General features: G+C 46.4%; 1 protein-coding gene across 1 annotated transcript in view; it reads right to left on the bottom strand.

Moving 5' to 3' along the window:
* ZNF451 (zinc finger protein 451) overlaps positions 1-22,710 on the bottom strand; it is an 837,322-nt gene that overhangs the window by 360,151 nt on the left and 454,461 nt on the right. Inside the window, exons 9-10 of the mRNA XM_086926452.1 lie at positions 9,919-11,552; positions 2,632-2,790 (exon numbers count right to left, since the gene is read on the bottom strand). Of these exons, the coding sequence (XP_086782578.1) occupies positions 2,632-2,790; positions 9,919-11,552 (1,793 nt within the window). The remainder of the gene's footprint in view (positions 1-2,631; positions 2,791-9,918; positions 11,553-22,710) is intronic.

Raw genomic sequence — 22,710 nt, 5'->3', positions numbered from 1 at the left:
GGATCGTCAGGGTCTACAGCATCAGTCCATTGCTGAGGTTCCTCCTGATCAGTGTCAGCCTGATAAGTGAACGACGTCTGACCGTATTCATCACCCACGTCCTCCACGCTTTGCGCTGGAGTATATGCCATTTGTTGTGAATAGCTCTCAACATGTTCAAAGAGAACTGGTGAGGTGGTCGAGTCTTTCTTCCGTTTAAGAGGTATTTTGTACGCCTCTAAAGGATGTTCAGGTGCGATCTTCCGTTTATGGATGGTGAGCCTGCCAGATTCCGAGTCGATGAAGAGTTGTCATAGGAGGGTTCTTGGAACATAACCCCCTCAGGAGTGGACTTCGAAGGCGCGGACACTGTTTTGGATGGGTCGGTGCCTTTGTGGTGCTCGAGATGCTTGGGTCGAGCCGTTGGCGGCAGACCGTATTTAATTGGAGGGTGACCTGTAGACGGGCCGACCTTCTTAGAGCTTGCCGTAGTGTTCGATCCGAGCTGTTTCGGCGACTCACTAGCATGCTTGCTTCCTTGCGTCGACTCGAGTTCACGGAGCGTAGCATGTACGGCCTTGGACGTCGATGCAATATGCTGCTTTGGGTCGGTTTTGGTCTTCGACTCGAGAGCTTTGCCCAGTAGCGGTTTGAGCGCTGGAATCTTCGGCTCGACAGCCTTTTTGGTCTGGAGACCTTTGGTCTTGTCGCCATGCTTGGGCGTCGACGTCGAGTCCGAATGCGTCGATGTGACGTGCTTGACTGTAGAGCCTGGCTTCGGCGCCCCGGTCTTCGAGGCGGCGCCCCCTTTCGACCCCGAAGGGTTGCCAACAGTCTTCGACTTGACTGGCGTTGACATGTCTGATGGCGTCGATCCGATGACCACCTTTAGTAGTTTCGGTTTCTGTTTTGGCTCTGTATGTTTCGGTTTCGATTTTGAAAGATCGATCGATGGCTCCTTTGAAGTATTCTTAGCCGGGACTGGACGCGGGGCTATAGAATGTGGAGTACGATCTTGGCTAAGGCCTTCCGGCGATGCCTCGACCTGAGCCTTAGGGAGCGTATTGTCAGTATTAGGCCCGCTACTACGGTTGGGCCTGGCTCATCACTGGAGTCGTCATCGACGGCCCCGATGGCCTCTTCGTCGCCCCCTACCTCGACGACGTCTTCTTCATGGACGTAGTCCTCATCCTCTTCGTCCACATCGAAGTTGGAGTCATGCTCCGACGCTGGGTCAGACTGCTCGTCAGGATCTTCTTCGTCGGCGCCTTCTTCGTCACCGGCCTCGAAGATGTTGACCGGCTCGGGCGCCGACTTCTGCGCTGACTGTCTTGCTGCGCGTCGAACTCGAAGCGTCTTCTTGGACCGGAACTTCGAGCAGGCCATACAGCTGGCCTCGTCGTGGTCCGGGGATAAACATTTATTGCACACTGGGTGCACATCAATGTGAGGGTATTTAAAATTGCAGACGGGGCATCGTTTGAACGGTCTCCGTTCCATCGTCGTCGTAGTTTGGGCCTTTGGTGTCGAAAGTCAAAATCTGCCTTCGACGTCCGGTTCGAAGAAATGGAGAAAAACAGGCACCGAACGAGACAATACCGATGCCCTGAAGGCCTTTTGGCCTTAGTAAAGAGTTAGAACAAAGTTTCCGAACTGGAGTTGAGAAAGTACATCCGAAACCAATGGCGGAAAAAAAACAATCTGTGGATAGAGAGGATGCCCATGCGCACTGTAGTCCAGGGGAGGAGCCACCTATCTCTTGATACTTCGAAGACTCTTCCAGGACAACAATGTGCAATCATCTGGACCCAACACTAGGCGGCGATCTATGCACAGATATGAATTCAGCAGCCCACATGCCCCGAACACTAGTCTATGTACTATAATATCTGTTAAAATATAACCGTCAACACAGTACAAGTGACTCCCAGGTTCTCCACAAGAGATGGCTAACCACTCTGGTACATGAGGTAGGTGGTAATAGCCCTGGATCTACCACCCCTTGTCACTACCAGCTAGCTCTCTTCCATTTGATGTTTACCTTGTGGTACATCTCTTTGAGATCACAAGATGGTGTCCCATTGGTTAGGAAAATGGTGGCTATGTTTCGTCTGCACATTATCTTTGGGGACAGGTAAGCAAACGGTCGCCCGGAGTTTGGAGAATCTCTTCTATTGTTGCGCCATGCAGGAAATGTAAATATTGCTATAAAATGCTACAAATGAGGTCTGTTCCCATAAATATCTCGTGAAGCATCGCCTAGCACATTATACTTTTCTCCTGCAGTATAAATGTCACAAAGGTGAAATATATGTTTATCATTCCATAATCACCAGACAGATGGAACATTTATCAAAGAAAGCTGACATGTTGAAACCAAACAAGATGACAAACTCAAGTTAATTTTACAACAGCAAAGGAAAGTATCCACATTGAATGTAGTGCAAAATTCAATTCCAACTCAGATTTAAAGCTCAGTTTGAGTGCACTGCAGAGCCATCAAAATGAACCTAGGGTTGGCAAAGCAGTGCGGTGCGATACTAAGAAAAAGTGCAGATTTGCAGTGGTTTGAAAAAATATTTTTGGAACAGAGATTCCTCTCAAACTTGTAGAAAAGTGATAAGATTAGGTTAGTACTGTGGCTGTCATTACCTTGAAACCCCCAAACAAATGTTCCCTGGTTGAGCTGTCCTGGAAGGCGATTGAAAAATGTTGCCCAGTTGTCCAAATCAACAAAAATGATATGAGACATTGTCCGGAGATAATCCAAATCCGGAAGTTCGATAAACTCAGATGAATCTGTTGAATACTCTATAATTGGCAAAGGCAAATTGAGAAAAAAATGCACAATTTAAACATGCATTGTAACAGTTGAAAAGAAATATTAAAATATAGTTTTGTACACAAGTGCATTCTCAAAATAAGTTCATAAATAAATGGTTTTTGGTTCTAAACACCCTATTTCTCGAGCTGATTTCCCAGAACTGTGACACTTCTAAATGTTGACATTTAAAATACAATTATTAAGACCAGCGAAATTATGCAGCAATAGTGTATCAAAGTATGTGCAGGGTGGACTAGAGTAGGAAGCAGGATTAAGCGGAAAAGGAAAATTATGAGTTAAGGAAGGCATGTTATTTGGCATCTGATAAACAGCAAATTATTCTCTGGATTTTCAGCTACAAATGACAGACTGACGCAAAGGAATGCTAAAGCTACAGAAAATAGAGGTTCCCAAATAAATAAAATAATATGCATGAAACAGATCTTAAACAGATATTAATCATCAACTACGAAAGATATCATCTGGCATTGCAGCAAAGGAAAGCAGTTTTATTACAAACGAGTGTTCTTAATCTCCGGCAAGTAGTTTATTTAAAACAAGGCTACACTCATCAGAAAGGAAATTTGCATGAACTGGTCTTATAGTAAAAGTGTGAGAATTATTTTGTGATCACAGCAGTGTTTCAAAACGTGTCTTTACTCTTGGCCATAGTATAGACGAGATTAGTGGCAATGCTATCCATGAGCAGACCAACGCCTAGGATGGAGCAAAGGGAGGTGGAAGACAACACAAAGAAATATGTTGGGATGCATGCAGTAAACTACACACAAACAAACAAAGTTAAGTCATAAAACTTCCTCAGGAATGCCCCAAATATTGGTATCATAACCTGAATATCCTGGAATCGCCGCTCGGGAGGATAGGCTGGTATCTGCAGTGTGTTCAGAACATCCCCGATTAAAGGGAGCGTCTGAGAATGAGTCAGGTGTGATTTTGGCACAATGATAGTGAACTCCAGTGACTGCAGAAGGTTCACCATAGTCTGAAGGTGGGAGACTACTGCCTGGTGCGAGTGCGCCTTCAACAGCCAATCGTTGAGGTAGGGAAAGACTAAAATTCCTGACCTACGCAGATGAGCTGCAACCTCTGCTATTACTTTTAGGAACCTCCGTGGTGCGCTGGTGAGGCCAAAGGGGAGCACTTCAAACTGAAAGTGCTCTTGGCATTCAAACATCTGACAGCCATGCCAATTAATGAAACATGGACATCCTCCGAGAAGCCAGTGGTTCTCAGTCAGGCAGAAAATGCTCTGCCAGCGAGTCAGTTGTGTCCTGCTCACATTGTATTGTGAACGTGGCTGTATCCCTTCCATCAGCAACTGCTTGAGAGACTATGGCTTGGGCCTCCTCTAAGATCATGGGCAGCCCTTGCGCAACCAAGTCCCAGATGGTATGGGTGTTCATGGACTACACTGCCAGGCTAGCAGAAGGAAACATCCTCTTCTGAAAGGTATCCAGCCTTTTAGACGACCTATCCGGTGGAGCGGTAATGAATAAGAACAATAGTTACTTACCTGTAATCTGTGGTTCTCCAGTATTGGTGTCTAGATTCACATGCCTGAATCATTCCCCGTCGTCGAAGTGGAGACCCACGGTACAAAAAAAAGCAATAATATGCCATAAATATGTAGTAAATACTAATAAAAATAAACCAGGAAGTAAAGTAGCCAATGCTACAGTGGGAAAAACTTCCACATCTATGACTATCCTAGTCATCTTGTATAGTCCAAACTACAGCCAATCAGGCGCCAGCACCCACCAGAATGTTCTCCCCAGAGGCTCAGGCTCTCAGATTTTCTACCGACTCCAAAGTGCAAAAGAGCTGATATTGTGCTCCCAATTCGCAGAAGAGACCTTGCGCCACCTCTGATATTAAGTGCCACTTGTGATCCACGAGGCGCCGATGGCTGAGCTTGTCTGCCTTGCCATTCAATGATCCTGCCAACTGGTTCCCCACTAGGAAGTTTCCTTGGTGCTCCAGCCACTTCTAGAAGCACAAGGCCACTTGGCACAAGGTTCGTGACAACCCCACCCCCACTCATTTTTTTGCAGTACCACATGGTGGTAGTGTTGTCTGTGAGTACCTTCACCAGCATCACTTGGATGGAAAAAGGAAGGCTTGCCTCAGCTCCAGAAGTTTGATATGTAGCACGGACTCCACCAGAGACCAGATGCCTCTGATCTCCACCTCTGCCAGGTGGCCTCCAACTCCCAACAGTGACTACTGTCAGCTCTGGGTGTGGACTGGAGAGGTCTACCGTTGACCCAATCATGGTCCCGTAACCACCACTGCATTGTTTTTGCAGTCCTCCAAAATCTGGACGTGGTCGAAGAGGTCCCCTTGATGTTCGGCCCACTGCGACTTCAGGTCCCATTGTAGAGCCCAGATATGCCACCTGGTGTGCTCAACCAGCAGGATGCAGGAGGCCATCAATCCCAGTAGCCTCAGAGTCAACCTCACTAATTTCCAACACTGAGGCTGAAACACCAGTATCATGGCCTAAATGTCTTGGACATTCTTTCCCAGGGGAAAGGCACAACATTGAAACGTGTCCAGAGTGAGAAGGAGTCAGCTGTGACTTCGGAACGTTGATAGTGAATCCCAAAGATGACAGGAGGTTCTCTGTAGTCTGGAGGTGGTTGACTACGGTCTGGGGTGAGCCCGCCTTTAACAGCCAATCGCTGAGACAGTGGAAGACTGGCATTCCTGACCTCCGTAGGCATGCCCCACTGCAATCACATTCATGAACGCTGGTGGGGCAACGTTGAGACAAGACCGGGGCCAGCGTGAGCTTCTCAAATTTTCCCTTCCAGTAGAAGGTGTTGAGGGCGCAGATGTAAAATAGGACAAAGGTTTCCATCCTTTGTGGGCACCAGAAAGAAGCTAGAATAGATTCTAGAACCTATTTCTGGGGCAGGCAGCTCTCAATATACCACTTGGGCAAAACAGCTTGCATTTCCTGCTGCAAAACAGAAAGATTGTCCTCCAACAGCTGTTGAGGAAGGTGCGGTAGTGCTGAAATGAAAGGGAGGCCATAGCCCTTCCAAAAATTTGCAAGACACACCTGTCTGATGTTATGGCTTGCCACCCCTGAACGAAGCTTTAGATTCTGCCTCCAATTGGGTGGCTGTGCCCCACGAAGGGCACGCTAGAGGGGTTTGGCAGGTGGGGCTGTAGTGGCCTATTGATCTTGGCCATGGAGGTCGTGGACACCATGGCCACACTACTACTGGGCATCCTGCTGTGGCGGGACAGGCTGGTGGTATGGGGCACCTTTGCAGAAGCTGAAAATGGATTGGTATGTCTGGTGCAGACGGCGAGGTACGGCAAATAGGCCTAGAGAGCTTTGGTCCTGCACTACTTGAACCGCTTGAGAGTAGAGTCTGCCTTATCCCCGAACAGGCCACTCTCATTGCACAAACACAACAATTGATGGGCAGAATGCAGAACAATGTCATACACTCACCCCAGTACAGAGATCTGGACCTAAATCCATTGTTTTTCGGCTCACTATGCCATTCTAGTTGGAACCCAGCCATATGCAAATCAGTCTTGACCCTGTGCCCAATGGGAACAGTCCAGCCCGAACTGCCAGGCCAGGGCCTCCTTGGACTGGAAAAAAGCATCCTAGGACGGGTGCCACTGGATTCAAGTTGGCCTGGCTGATGAAGGATAATGCCTAGAAACCGGTCCCAAGTTGCTTGTTTCCGGTCCAGGGAGGACCTGGCTTGGCAGTTCGGTCTGGACTGTTCCCATGAGGCACAGGGTCATGAGTGATTTGCATATGGCTGGGTCTAAACGGGGGTGGCATGGTGAGCAAAAAGAACGATGGATTTAACCCAGATCTCTTGACTGGGGTGAATGTATGATTTTTTCAACATTCCGTCCATCATTTGTTTACAAAGCTCTTTTCACCCCAAGTGGATGGATATGCCCAGACGTGGGTCCCTTGCTAACTGTGCCACTGGATCCAAGCTAGCCTGGCTGATGAAGGGTAATACCCAGAAACCGGTCCCAGGATTCTTGTTTCCGGTCTAAGGAGGACCTGGCTTGGCAGTGCGGTCTGGACTGTTCCCATGAGGCACAGGGTCAAGACTTATTTGCATATGGCTTGGTCTAAACTGGGTGGCATGGTGAGCAAAAGAACAATGGATTTAACCCAGATCTCTTGACTGGGGTGAATGTATGATTTATTCAATATTTCGTCCATCATTTGTTTGCAAAGCACTCTCATCTTATGCCATGTCCATGAGAGATGAATGGATGTCACCTTAAAAATTACAGGAGCACAACCAAGAATGGCGGCGAATGGCGACACTGTTGCCAGTGGCCAGCCTGACAGACTCAGTGGTGTCCAATCCACAACAGATTTTAAACTTGGCTGCATCCTGACCAACTGGATGGCTTGGGCAAGGGCAGGTAGGAAAACTTCGGGGACACCAAGGAAGACTTGAGCCACCGAGTCTCACAACAGAGATTACAGAGCTCAGTTGAAGAGCCAGGTCTTGAGGTCCTTCAAGAACTTGGGGAGTGATGGAGTCTGTCGGAGGTCGAGAGGGAGTTCCATGCCTTGGCAGCGAGGAGGGAGAAGGAGCGTCCTCCTGATCTGGTCTTCTTTGTGCCTGGTACAGTTGCAAGGGAGAGCTGGGCTGAGCGGAGGGATCTTTGGGGTGCGTGGAACTTGAGGCTGTGGTTTATGTAAGCGGGTCCGGTGTTGTGGAGGGCTTTGTGGGCGAGGGTGAGAAGCTTGAAGGTGATTCTCTCCTTGACAGGGAGCCAGTGTAGAGTTCGTAGGTGTTGGCTGATGTGGCAGTGGTGCTGTAGGTTGAGGACTAGTCTGGCGGTGGCGTTCTGGACATTCTGTAGTTTGCGGGTGAGGTTATTGTTGATCTCTGCGTAGAGTGAGTTGCTGTAGTCTAGTCTGCTGCTGATTAGGGCGTGGGTGACGGTTTACCTGTGTTCAAGGGGAATCCAGTTGAAGGGCTTTTGGAGTAGTCAGAGGGTGTGGTAGCAGGAAGAGGTGACGGCATTGATCTGGCACCCTTTTTGAATTCGGAGTCAAAGATGATTCCGAGGTTGCATGTCTGGTCCGTGGGAGTCCTAAGGGCAGGGGGCCACCAGGTGTCATTCCAGGCGTCGGGGTGTGGGCCCATGATGAGCACCTCCGTTTTGCCAATGTTGCGTTGAGGCAGACGTTCTTCTTCCATCTGGCGACAGCTTCCATACCATCTTGAAAGTTATGTTCGGAGAGGTTGGGTTTAATGGACAGGGAGAGGGGGAGTTGGGCGTCGTCTGCGAACAATAAGATGTTGAGTGCGTGTGGTCCGACGATGGATGCGAGCAGGCCATGCAGACGTTGAACAGCTGATGGAGGACCCTTGGGGGACCCCACAGGTGGTCTGAGTGGGTTCCAAGAGGAAAGGAGGGAGTCTGACCCATTGCGTTCTGCCAGAGAGGAAAGAACGGATCCAGACCAGGGCCTTGTTCCGGATTCTGACATTGTGGAGTCTGCGGGCTAGGGTGCAATGGGAGACAGTATCGAAGGCCGCGGAGGGGTCTGGAGGATGAGGATCACAGTCTCTGCTCTGTCGAGGAGGGAGCGGATGTCGCAGTGAGTAGGACAGTTTCGGTGCTATTGTTCTTCCTGAAGCCTGATTGGGAGGATTCTAGGATGTTGTTTTCTTTTATGAAGGTGGCTGTTGATGGCTTTTTCCAAAACTTTCGCTGGGAACGGGAGTAAGGAGATCGGGCTGAAGTTTTAGAGGTTGGTGGGGTCCGCCAAGGTTTTTTTTTTTTAGGAGAGAGTTGATTTCGGCGTGTTTCCAGTCGTTGGGGAAGGAGGTGGTCTCGAAGGAGTGGTTGATGATTTGTTGAAGCTTGGGGCGATGTCTTCTGTGGCTCTGTGGTAGATGTGGGGGAGGGCAGGGGTCCATGTGGGCCCCCAGAGTGGGTGGTCTTCATAATCTTTAGGGTGGCACCAAGAACGAACCCACCTGTAGTACTCCAGATGAAAAGCCTTTCGTTTTTTTGGGCCTGATGGCGCACAATAGGGAGTTGGCCTCTGGTGCGGGAACAGGACCAGGACCGAACCTTTGACATGGACCGTGACTTCCACCTTTCTTGCTGCAGGGTCTTCTTATGCTCTGCAAAATAGAGTTTTGCCTCTCGGTCTCGGATGGTCTTTGTATTCATTGAACTGCCGTCGCTGCAGGCTATAGTCACAAAACTCGACCCCAAGCAGCAAATGAACAAGTGATGGTATCTGTCATAGAAATTTGTATACAACAGTCCTTACAGGGCTTAAATCCTGTCGTTTTGGGGAGTGACATTTGCTTGCACACTGTGAATTTTTGACAAACTATAGGAAGAAAATGACTATGGATACTACAGGGTGCTCGAGATCCATAAATAATGTCATAAGGGGCGCCTAAATAAATCAAGCACATTTTTTCTTATTTTTGGAGCAGAATCGTTACGATGCAGTAATGGTATGTCGCCACCTACCAACAAGCAGAGGTACAGCAAAAAAAAAAAAAATATCCAAATCTAGTCTGATGCTTGGTGAATAGTCAAAAGGTGAGGAATCTGCAGCTAAAAGTCTATCAGAATGGAAAGTACTTACTCTTGCATCTCACAAGAGCAATTCTGCAAAGGTTTCCAGAGTGTGAAACTCCCCACATGTTAATTGTGAAAAGCCATGAAGTTTCGTATTCACTGCAGTTTACATCTCATACTATTAAATATTCAGAAAATCCAATATGCGAATGCATCTTTCAGATTCAGAATGTCATTTGTCAGAGTGATACTCCACCAATTGTGAATAAGAAAGTGAAGTTTACTTTTACAAATGGCTTTTTTTGCTCATCTCAATCGAATTTGGTTGTGCATAAGCATAATCATTTTACAAACAGGCGTTCAGTAATTAGTTTACATTACAAACAAACAGAGTGCGTTTGTGGTGCAGCTTCGAATATCCATAAGAAAATAATGTATGATGTGAGTACAATGCAAAAGTCCTCATTTCCTCAAAATGTTTTCTAACCATAGACATTCATTTTAATGGCATACATGGATAAACACATAATGAAAGTTACCTGTGCCCGTACTAGTTGACTCACATCCCCGACTGGTGTCAGAAGATGACGATTCTGTGGTGGACATCGAACTACAGGGGCGAATACTACTTTCTACATGTCTTGGATGACTTGAGACTTTGCTGGCAAGCGGCTTAGCTGTACATGTGCTGCTGGCAGTAAACTTGAACACCCCATCTTTTGGTACAGTGGATCCAAAGGGATGACTCAGATTTGGCTTCTGCAGAAAGCTGTGGCAGGCGTGGTAGTGCTGTTGGGCACCTTCCATGTCATCGAACGATTTTGTGCACGTTCCACACTTTACTTCGAATGATACCCGGCCGGACCGCTCTTTATGCTTAAAACAAAAATGTTCCAATATGTCGGCTTCCTTTTGGCCTGTTGCTTTACACATGCTACAGCTGTACCACATAGAACCTTTGGCCAAAAGATTGTCTTTACACTTCACTAGGTCATCTTTTCGGTGATTTTTATTTGTGTAAACTGTCAGACAGCCGCATGTTAAACGTGCAGTGTCTTCTGGTGTTGAAGAAATGGTTTCTTGGTCTTTTATGGACACTTCTGCCTGATCAGGCAAAAACACATACTCTCTGCTATGGACATTTGTGTAGTGCACGAGAAATTCTTCCTCTGCATCAAAGAAAAGGTCCTCACATAGGCCACACACATATTTCATCTTGATCTCCCCGTTGTGTTGCTCTTGACAGTGCCGGTAGAATCGCTCTACCTTGTGATAGCTCAGTTTGCAAAGGTCGCAGCAAACCTTGTGGAATTGATGACTACCCAATGATTTACAGTGTTGCTGAACGCTTTCTTCACTATCAAAGAGCTCTTCACAAATGCTGCATTCCCACTTTCCTCTAACAGGTGAGGGAGGAGATGCTGACAACTTCTGTTTGGATGAGGGCTGTGGCAAAATTTTTGACGAGGATGAGGGTGGCTCTTCTTCAGCCTCTTGATCATAATAATAAGTGTGGCCACTATGACATTCAGCTATATGTGCCAGAGCGTTCTCCTTCTTTGACAGCTCGGCTTTGCAAGTATTGCACCAAAAATAATAATTTTTCAAATGCGCTCCACCATGGAAACGGCTCATGTGCAACTGAATGACGGTGGACTCTTCTGACTTTTTCCCACAAACCATGCATTTATAACAGAGGCTATTTGCAGATAAAATGTGTTTCTCTGCCACTTGGTCAGTTTCAAACTTCTGGTTGCACTCACAGAACCATACAGTTTTAGTGACTATCATATTTTCTAATTTTAGTAGTCCCCCGGTTGCTTGAGATTTTCTTTTCAAATTATTGACTTTCAAGGATTCATTCTTCGAACTTAGGTGATCAAACGCTCTTTTAAGCATATTAGAGTTCTGATTGGACCGACCCACGGATAAGCGCACATCAGAAGGATCTAGGACTCCTTCGTTGACATAGCAGAAGACCAAGACCGATTCTTGCAATTTGGTAATCAGTTTTGGATTGTGGTTAGTGCTTTTTTTATGCTGGCAGACTTGCTCATCACTGCTGAACAACATTTTGCAAGATAAGCAGTGAGCTTTAACAAGAAATATCTCCGCAACTTGGGCTATGGTCTTCTGCGACACTGCAGCGGCACCTGCTTCACGGCATCGGGTTCTAAATGAGGAAAACCGAATGAGAATATTTCACATTACAATATCCAAAATACTTTTAGAGATCAACGCAGCATAAGCAGGTAAATAGCGCACATAAGATGAAATTGTGTACAGAAACAGAATATCTAGTCTAGAAGGCTTTAGGTCCAGAGAGGTGCTATGAATTTATGACAAAAATGGAGGCCTCAGACTATGCCCGATCTTTCTCTACATATTGCTCAGCAGCATAGTTCCCAAACAAAAGATTACCATGTCATAAATGAGTAAAAAAGTAACAAAGGAACGGTGCAAGGCAAAATCAGTTTACAGCTAGAAAACCCTGCTGCTCAAGAACAACTCCACTTTCTACTGTTTTGTGTATTTCAAATGCATTTTCCTGTTCCTTGGCAAGGTCACAATGTACTCTCCGGTTAATCTAGTACAGGCGTCTCCAATGAGTAGCAGCTACCCGAGAGTTGCGCGCTTCAGCCTACTAACATGAAAGCCTTTGCTCGGTTATATTATTTGTATGCTAAAATTAAAAAGCATGAATTTGAGACGAAAATGTGTGTATTTTCAGAACTCATAAGCTCAAGCTTGGAGAAAAATTGTTCAATATCCAAAATAAATCTAATTGTATTATTGGAGTTGGAGACATGTATTACTCATATTATTACCTTGGTTCCGGGGAATAGCAGCAATGGATGTACTACAATGCATTCCAAACGGCTTGTTTTTTACTTTACTGCTAGCAACCCTGCCTAATGCACTCATCACTGCTGACAGTCTTCAATAGACTATCACATCACTTACAGTTGCTCGTGATAAGTTTGATTGAGCATAAGTAGCCCTTTTACAGAAAAGGTTGTAGACCACTAGCTAGACAGGTTTCATGGTCTGGCTTGACAGCTTAGCTGTCGCCATACAATTATGTGATCCTCACTAGGAAGGGGTATTATCTCCGCACACATGTTGGGAGTAAGGAGTATGTTTTGATTGGGCAGAAGTTGTGTGCTTCTACAAAAAGTGCTTGCCTTCCATGCAGAAGTGATTATATTTACTTATCCAGCTGCCTAAGCTTGAACGTTCAAGGGCAAGTGCATTGCATAGGAGTGCTATTAAAGTATATTGAAAAATAGATAATTTATATGTTTTTTTTCTGCAAGAGCACAGATGAAGGAGGGCAGTCATTAACCTACATGGATATGTAGGTCTGGATTGACTGTGCCTCTGTCACCCGGCCTTTTAACCTACATCAATATTATTCTACAGTTATTTGCTTCCACACAAATACATGTGTATTTCCATGCTATTTAATTGTAATTCTTCACATTACCAAACAACTTTCCTTTAAAGCCAGACGTATTGGCATTACTAATACTTATGGTGTATTGTTTGAAAGGGGTGTTCGTAGAAGGTTTCAACTAGGAGTGGTGCATTTGTTGTCATACATGAGTCCGGGAGATGTGCTTTTGACTTAATGTGGCAGTAGAAAGCAGTGTCTTATGAGTGGAGTCGTAGGCAAAGGGAGCGTGAGGGCCAGTTTTAAGCAATGCATATACAAACCATAGTGACCTGTGGTCTGACAAGTAACTGTGTAATGTTTATGGTAATAGCAAAGTCTTTATTGCGTTTCTGAATTTTTTTCATAGTTGATCATCCTAGTCTTTGGAGCATGCTGCTCAGCAGATATGTTTCCTTTCGATAAGTTATGACCTTGAAGATGCTTTTATTTTGGACTTATTTCATGCTTTGCCAAGGTCAATCTCAAGAGTACTAGTTTTAATGTAATTTTTGCTGACAAGTGTACAGTAAAAAAAAGTAGGTAAGGCCTCAAATCTTGGGAGAGGAGGTGCCCAGCGTTGAAGGGGGAGCGGAGTTTAATTTGGCAGATTAGTGTGCTAAAAAGCAGAAACGAGCATGTGATAAGCATGATACGAGAGGGGTTGACGGTCGTTGATAACTTTTGATTTACTCTCTGTTTACTGCTAATAATTGTCACAGGGCTACCACTATCTATGTAGATGTAAGTATGAGTAAATTCTGCTTGCGAACAGTGAAGAGAGGAGTTGCTGTCTTTTCTCCCTGTGATCACTGTACTTTTAATAAATGTGATTACATATTTTACCAAAAATGCAGGCTAAAAATGTTTTCTTAGTCATCCAGGAGCTGTGTATTCAAATCACAATGCCAGTCTCTGGTGACCACTGTTCTAGGACCATATTCCCTCCTAAAACCCAGCGTTCCAATAGAAAAGCACCATGTTGGTAGGCTAACACATTTCAAACACAATAACAGCGTAATATGTTTTTATTGTTTCTGCATTGACACATTACGTTTGTAAAAGGGAAAATAATATATACCTTTAAGGGTCCAAAACAATTTAGTAAAATATTTAGGACAACGGGAATGATGCCCAGGATGATAAAAACGGTTGGTTCCACGCAGAAGAGACTTTCAATATTAAAAAAGTTTCAGACCTTCAGGGTATACTCGAGGAAAATGCAAACAAGGTTTTGGATGGTCACTGGAAGGCACTTATTAGATTGATATATGCAGAGGTTGAAGTGCATACAAAAATGAAGGGGAACTATTCGGAGTGCAATGAGATGGGGTCCAGGAATTTGGGGGCGAGGTAAAAAGAAGTATGGGAACTGTTGAAAAATACTTACCTTGAGCGACTATCTAGCTTCAGATTCCTTACATTCAAATTATTCCCAGGAGTCAGGCTAGATCAGAAATTTTCGTGAGCAGTACCCCTACATGATGGTAGATGGCCTCGATCAGCTCCGCATGGCATTGTTAGTGTTGTCTGGAACATTAGTGACGTGCACGGTGCCTAAACAGAGGGCACCCCTGTGCGCTGACGTCAGTTTCTTTTTGTGACAGCCAACACCAGGAGCGCTGAGCCACGAAGAACACTGGAGTGTGGAACTAGGGCCCTGAAAAGAGAATAGCAGAGGACTTAGAAATCCCTTTGTAGAGTGTGAAGGATGGGAAGGTAGGTACGGAATCTGCGTTTAAATAGTGTCTCTACTAGATCAGATGTTACCGAAGGTAAGTAACTTGTTCATCTGATAGAAAATTCAACCCACACAATTCTTATCATAGAAGAGATTCCATGCAATACCTCCCCGGAGGAGTGCCTGCTAACTAGATTTAGAGCAGAAAGTCCTGCAGGCCTGAATGGGCAATGTACCTGTAACAATGGACTCAACTGTCCAGGAAGTAGTGCTTGGTAAACACATGCAGCCAGGCCCACATTGAGCCTGGCAGATGTCCAGGACTGGTACTCTGCATGCTAATGCAGTGGTCGCAGCCTTTGGCCTGGTATATGAGCATGTAAACTCTCAGGTGTTGCTTCTTGGCGTAGCAGATATTAATGCACAGTACAATCAAGTAGATGGTTAGTTTATGCACAGCCTTCCCTTTCTTGGCTCCGACATGCCTCACAAAGAGTTGATAGTCTATCCAGAACAGTTTTGTACGATCAATGTAGAACAACAATGCTCTATTTGGTTCCAGTCGTTAGAGTGTCTCCTCTTCTTAAGACTTATAGGTTTTAAATGCAGTGACCTCAGATATAAGGAAACATATCTGTTGTGAGTGGTGCAAGCACCAGCTCACAAAGGCCTCAATGGCAGCACTGTAGTCACGGTTTGAGTGGTGTCTCATGGGTGGCATACTACATGCTGCAGCCCCTGGGAGACCCCTGGTGTACCTATGCCCTGGGTATTTTAGTACCATATACTAGGGACTTAGAAGGGTACACCAGTAGCCAATTAGGAAGGTACCAAGGTACCTACCATTGTCCAATTTAGGGAGAGAGCACAGTGACTGGGGTCCTGTTTAGCAGGATCCCAGTCAGACTAGTCCAAAACACACGGACACCTGGCAAAAAGTTGGAGTAACCATGCCAGAAGGATCCTACCTTCCTACATGCCTTTCTAGGAAGAAATTGAGAGGGTGCAGGTCTAGAATAGGACGATGGCCTCCATCTTTCTAGGGCACCAGAAAGTAGAAGGGATAACAACCACGACCTATGCCAACACCCTCTCTATGGCTCCTGGACCAAGAGAGCCACCACTCCCTGGCAGAGTGATGAGATGTGGTACTCTGTCATCCAGTCAGTAGTGGGTGGCATGGGTGGAGGTGCTGTCACAAATGGGAGGAAGTAGCCCCTTTGGATAATCTGGAGAACCCCGCGGTCGGATGCTATGGAACTCCAGCAGTGCAGGGGATGGCATGCACTGTCTCTCACTGGATGACCATTATTATTAGAGGGCAAACAACAGAGACTTGGAGGCTGTGCGGGCCGGAGGGGTGGTGGACTAGCCTGAACTCTGACTGACCCACAAGGTCTGCAGGTACTGCGTCCTTGACTACGCAGGGGCTGGGAAGGCTGTGGTCCATGGTGTCTGATTGGGTAGAGACATGGCTGGAAACCCCGTTCTCTGCCACATAAAGAGTGAAAGGTGGATTGTGGATGTCGAGGGGCCATGGAAAGGCCCAAGGACTTGGCCGTAGCTCTGCTGTTCTTTAAGCGCACCAGCGAGGAGTCCGCCTGGTCTCCGAAGTGAATGGAGCCATCAAAGGACATGTTCATGAGCAAGGCATGGACATCCCCCAAAAAGCCAGTGGAGCTCAACCAGGCTAAGGACTACGGACAATGAAAGCGCTCTGCGTTGAACTAAGCTGTGTCCCTCCCATCAGAAATAACTAAGGAGAGTATGGCTCTGACCTCCTCCAAGACCATAGGCAGCACATGCGCAACTGAGTCCCAAAGCGAGTGGGAGCATCTACCCAAAAGACATGCAGTGTTCACCAACTGCAGTTCCAGGCTAACAGAAGAAAATATCTTCTTTCCCAAGGTATCCAGCCTCTTCGATTCCTTGTTGGGGAAGTGGTATGAGCTGTGGCAGGATTTACTTTGGAAATGGAGATTTGGACCACCAAGTGGTAGGTGAGGAAATATGGGTCCCCTGGGGTGGGGCAATGGTGGAGGGTATTTGTCATTCACAAGAGCAGGGCTTGGACTAGGTTCCGAGTGGGACGTCCGTGAGGGTTTCGTTAAATGGGAAAAGCAGTTCGGATCGGGTCACTCATAGCTGAAGCACCTCCATTAAGACGTTCATCTCGACAGCCAACAAGGGCAGCTGAAGGTCCAGGGCCTCAGCCGCCCTTTTCACCACCGTAGCAAATGAAGCTCCTTCCTCATTAACCATGGTAGGAGCGACCAAACCAATATCTGAGGAGGTATGCAGATCAATGGCATTTGCCAGATCCTCACACCAGATGTCCTCAGTCGAGGGCCTGTATTCATCAGGGTCCAGTGGCCCCTCCCAATCATCTCAGAGTCCTAGCCCAAAGGAACAGGGCACAGGCTCTGGCCTGAAAGGAATGCCTCCTGTCGGCATAGGACTACACCCATCCAGCTCCGTGTTGGAGTCGGAGAGGAGTATGGCGGTGCGTTGACGGCAAGGGGCTAGCGCCGCAAGAGTTAGAGGTGGATCGACCGGCGCTGGCACGGATTCATCCATGAATACAAGGGGCCTAATAGGCGCTTAGGGCGAGCCTGCCAGCAGGAAACCATTAAGGGCCCCTTCCAAAGCTGCAGGGCCCGAGGGTGCGCCAACAGGGGCAGCCCACACAACTATTTGCTACAAAGCCCTATAAAACTGATTGGGCAGGGGACGCTCCCGTAAACTTGGGGAGGCGTGGAGACGCCCTGGCACAGGCTCAAATGCAGAGCCAGGCCTTGAATTCCAGTGTTCCCTTGTCTTGCCGGATGACTAACGGACAGGGAGATGTTGAAGAGACTCCCTAAAGCCAACAACGCCATAAGAATTAGCTGAGAGAGTTGATGAATGGGGACTTCCCTTTTAGCCCTTGGTCATTGGAAATCCTCCATTAGAAACAGGGTTTTGGGATTATTGCCCAACTTCACACGGAGCAGAGAAGGGGGAGCCTCCAGATGACATTCTCTGTCTTTCAGCGTGGAATATGGTGAGATTCGGGAAAAAGCTTGCAGCCACAGAATGAGGGTAGTTCATAGACGAGTATCAAATTATCCGTTTCCAGGAGACTTGGGCGGTGGAACCAGTTTTTAGATCGGACTATGTCACATTTAATGTTAACGCTGTCCCATCCTTGACGAGGAGAGCATCAGGGACCTACTGATATGGCGAAGGCTGGATCTCTTTCCAGCAGCTTAAGTAATTCCCTCAAGTAGCATGTATTTACAGGGTCTAGAAATCAAAATACATACCCCCCAAGGGGCCAGGCATATTGCTACTGCAAATATGTATATTAGATCGGTACCCTATAATACTCAATCTTCCACTGTGAATTATCTCATAGATATATGTTGGACGTTTTAATAGGAGTACCCTAAAAATCAACACAGGCGATTGTAACACGAGACTCACTGTAGAAAAGAAGAATTTAAGAAGGTTTACCCACTTCTTTGTATCATCAACTACAGCTAGGGGGGATGTCATAAAACCTACGTCTGTGGCAGTGCAGTTGGAGGATATGGTTGTGGAATATAGCTTAAGAACAGCAAACGGTAATACTAGATCTGACGATCCCCCACCAGCCCAACTTTCAAAAGGGGACTTACTACTAGTATTATTGATTATATACTCCTGGATCAGACATTATGGCCATTTTTAGATGACATGGAAATTGTCCCAAGATCAGACGGTGAGATCAACATTTGTAATTAATATGTTTTTGAACTCAAGCTGGTCTCTGCTAACATATGAAGATGCTAACATCACAGTTCAGACAAAAATCTATTAGATATTTGCAGAGAAACTGTCCTTGACAGGTGAAATAGATATGCCCAGGTGGATTTTGTCATTTTACATTGCTATTTAAGTTAATAGAGCAATTGAGACCTCTTTTTGTGGGGACAGGGAAAGGGGAGTGATGGGGGACATTGAGATTCCATGGGACACTCTCAAACGCTATTAAACGGGGAGTAAAGCAGGGTTGCGTACATCCACCTACACTTTTTAGTCTCTACATTAACTGGACTGTCAAATGGCTATCAGAATGCAAGCATGATGCACTCAAGACTGCAGGGGTATTTGTGCCACTTCTAATGTTCGCTGATGAAATTCTACTTATTTATAGAACGTCTATGGGTTTACAGGAGGAATTGAACTCCTTTGCCCACTTTTGCAAGAACAAGGGCCTAGAGCTAAATCCAGCAAATTCAAAGTATATGGCAATAAATCCACTGCGGTCTTTTCAAAACAGAACAGGTCAAACATTTTGATTACTTACGAGTAAGGGTGACAGATACTATGGCCCAGGGGGCCACTTGGAAAAGAGTAAAACTTTGCCCAACCAGAGAATGTTGCCTATTAGGAGAAAATATTAGGCCACCTAGGGCGATGCGGTGTCACCTGATATATATATATATATATATATATCTCCACCTGTAAGTTACGATAAGTAACTCAATGACGGCCACTCCAATTGTGCTGTTTGTAGTTTCTTTTAATGGAGACAGCATTGCACATTGCACGACGCGTTTCGCCTCTATGAGGCTTAATCATATGCAGCTTTGCAGGGGATGGGTTCGTTAGCTTTCTTAAAACGTGACTCTAAACATCGAGAAGGGACTAGTGCCCAACAGTTCAAATTAAAGTGACAGCAAGGTTCTTGTAATTCATCATTTCATGGCATAGTGCAGGGAAGTACTCCGCAATTACCTCTGGACAGTTCCTTAGAAATGCAGTATTTTTAATACAGGTTTCCCGTTACTATTTTTCATTACTGTTTTCTCCCTGTGTCCTTTGCACCACAGTAACCAGAATGCACCATTGCTGTCTCTTCGTAAGTAGTGTCCCCCAATGTAGTTTTTGGCAAGACTTTCACCTTCGGGTTAATCAGCAGCTTAGTACAAAATGCCTTTAAAAGGAACAATTCCAAGTGTGGCTTGTATTTCCCAGCAGTGATATGTTCCGAAGGGTATCTCGCTACCATCCACGTATTGTTCCGTTTTTTTTCCTCATTTGTCCTCCAAAAAGCATCTTTCAGCACGACGGGCTCGGAGACAGTCTCCGTCGCCGACTCTGGCTGCGTTGTGTTCTTCTCTGCAGTCGAGGCGGGCCCCTCACCGAGGCCACTTCATCTTTCTGTAGTAGAATTGCATATCACAGCCGGCGGGCGCTTTTAAATTGGATTCTCTCCACTCTCACGATCCTGACAAGGAAAGCGCCTCCACCAAGCGCGTCAGGGCCGTCCTTCCAAGGTGTGTCAGACACCTTACAAATCTCCACCTGTAAGTTACGATAAGTAACTCAATGACGGCCACTCCAATTGTGCTGTTTGTAGTTTCTTTTAATGGAGACAGCATTGCACATTGCACGACGCGTTTCGCCTCTATGAGGCTTAATCATATGCAGCTTTGCAGGGGATGGGTTCGTTAGCTTTCTTAAAACGTGACTCTAAACATCGAGAAGGGACTAGTGCCCAACAGTTCAAATTAAAGTGACAGCAAGGTTCTTGTAATTCATCATTTCATGGCATGGTGCAGGGAAGTACTCCGCAATTACCTCTGGACAGTTCCTTAGAAATGCAGTATTTTTAATATATATATAGAGCTATGACGGTGGCTGCAGCATATATGGGAAAGAAATATGGGGGTATGTTGATGCAACTGTTCTTACCTTAGTTAAGAATACATTTATAAAGGGGACTCTTTACCTTACCTATGAACATTCCCCTTACGCTCCCAAGGATGGATCCAACCCTAAAATTGCATACATATGGTCTCCTCTCTAAAATCATTGATGTACTGGGTGTGGCTTTGGTCAACTCCAGAGCAGACTCCCTACATGGAATCGCTAGCAGCATTATTTGCATGTGACCGGCAAGTTCGCACAACGTGGTTAAAATATGTTAAGAAGTATTGTGAAATGGTGAAGATGGAGCAATTATTTAACTTCCCATCAGCAATAAATAAATCCACCAGATTTCTTTTTCAGAGTAATATTGAATCACTTCTGTGCCTGCCGGCTGGCTTTGACGTGATTCCAAAATGTGGAATATCTGTTAATTGATTTGGTGCGGTTTCACATTGAAATGTTTAGCTAATGAAGACAAGCGGACCTTGCAGCGGAGAGGCAGCATCCCTGGCGCGGACTTGGCATGGCACGGACGGGAGCAGACGAGTTTGCCTTTGGCTGCTTGGGGAACAGGGCATGCTGTTTATATAGGTATAAAGGTTTGGCTCACTAGAGCACTAACACCCCGTCTCCACCCCTTGCCAGCCGGCAGAGGAGCAATGGAGCCACCTATACCCTCAACACAAACGGTAGAGACCCAGGTGGACCAGGGTGCACGGCGGAAACAGACCCCCGCCCCTCCCACCCAATCAGGTAACAATATTGAGGACAGGAAACAAAAATAATGATTTTAACACACACAAAGCAGATCCAAGGTTTAAAAACAATGTCCCCCAAGAGACTGTTCTCAAGCAGGAGAAAAGTACCTCCATAGGTCTGTAACACAGCGGGCACAACTGGCTGCATTTGAAGGTTTGGCGCACTAGAGCGCTAACCCCCCTGTCTCCGCCCCTCACCAGCCGGCAGAGAAGCAATGGAGCCGCCTACACCCTCCACACAAACAGTAGAGACCACGGTGGACCAGGGTGCACGGCGGAAACAGAAACCCCCCGCAGATCAGGTAACAATATTGAGGACAGAAGGCAAAATGAATGATTTTAAAACACACAAAGCAGATGCAAGGTTTAAAAACAAAGTGTCCCCCACGAGACTGTTCTCGAGCAGGAGCAAAGTACCTGCATACGTTAAGTGGCTGTACTGCTCTCTGTCGGAAGCAATACGTAAATGTTGGACTTGGCCCTTTTTGCAGGGTCATCCCTGAACTTTTTGCCTTCCTCCTATATTTGGTCTGACCGGTTGTTGGCTGTTTTATGACTCTGGGCACTTTACCACTGCTGACCAGTGGTAAAGTGCATATGCTCTCCCTATTGTAAATTGATGTATGGGTTAGTGACTCCATGATTGGCTGATTTGGTTTACTTGTCAGACCCTAGTACAGAGCACTGAGTGTGTCCAGGGCTTGTAAACCAGACGCTGCTAGTGGGCTTGCAGCACTGGTTGTGCCACCCACAGAAGCAGCCTGTAAACGTGTGTCTCAGGTCTGCCATTGCAGAGCCTGTGTGCAGTCTGGTACTGCCATGCTGAATGGGCAAATGCACCCACTTGCCAGTCCCTAAACCTGCCCTTTTCTTCATATCAGACACACCTATGGTAGGCCCAAGTGAAGGGTGCATTGTATGTATACGGTAGGACATGCCCTGGTGTGTGTGACATGTCCTAATATGAATTACATCCATTTTCGTTTTTCACTATTGCAAGGCTACCTGTTCTCCATAGGCCCAAGTGTGACTGCGAAGATGCAGATTTTGTCCTTATGGTACGGGCATGCCCTGGTCAGAGGTCATATTGAAAAGCAGTGGTGGTGGCAGTGAATGTAACACAGGGGAGTACACTCTATCCTACTGTCGAGGGCTCCCTCCTGGGACTTCCCTCATCCGTCTGAACGGAAAGTTGGGAACAGATTTCTAGATTTGGCCCTGGTACTAGCCAAAAGGAGAGTAGCCATGGCCTGGAAGTCTGCAGCTGTCCCAGTGGTAGTGACCTGGAGACAAGACGTGATTTATTAGGCAGATGCAGATGGGAGGGCGCAGAGTAGGGAGGAGGCGAGGGGCTTGCGAAGGTGCCCCCATTGTGGAGCAATGGTGGAAGACCCTAGATGCTTGGGAGCACCAGGAACGGGAAGAAGATTCTGAACAAGGTCAACTGGATAGGTCTCAGACCAGTGATTGATGAGTGTCTACAACCGGGGTTTGGATGAGCGAGCTGGCTCGTAATAAGTGACAAGAATAAGCAGTGAGGATAATAAGACACTGAGGGCGGGACTGGTGGGTTGAAATGGGATGGAGAACATAGACAATGGGTATCCCTGGGAGCCTGTCTGGATGTCATGGTGTTTCGAGTGTATGGGGTTGTAATTTGAAGATTGGGCTGCTCCCCCAACCCCCGACTACCTAGTGTAATCCACATCTAGATTGGGTTGTTTTCAGATCCTGAAGAATAACAGGTCACCCTGCATATGTTCGCTAACTGTCAAGTTTA

Source organism: Lissotriton vulgaris, chromosome 6 (genome assembly GCF_964263255.1).
Source record: "Lissotriton vulgaris chromosome 6, aLisVul1.2, whole genome shotgun sequence".
NCBI classification, from domain to species: domain Eukaryota; kingdom Metazoa; phylum Chordata; class Amphibia; order Caudata; family Salamandridae; genus Lissotriton; species Lissotriton vulgaris.
This window is presented reverse-complemented; position numbering and strand designations above follow the sequence as displayed.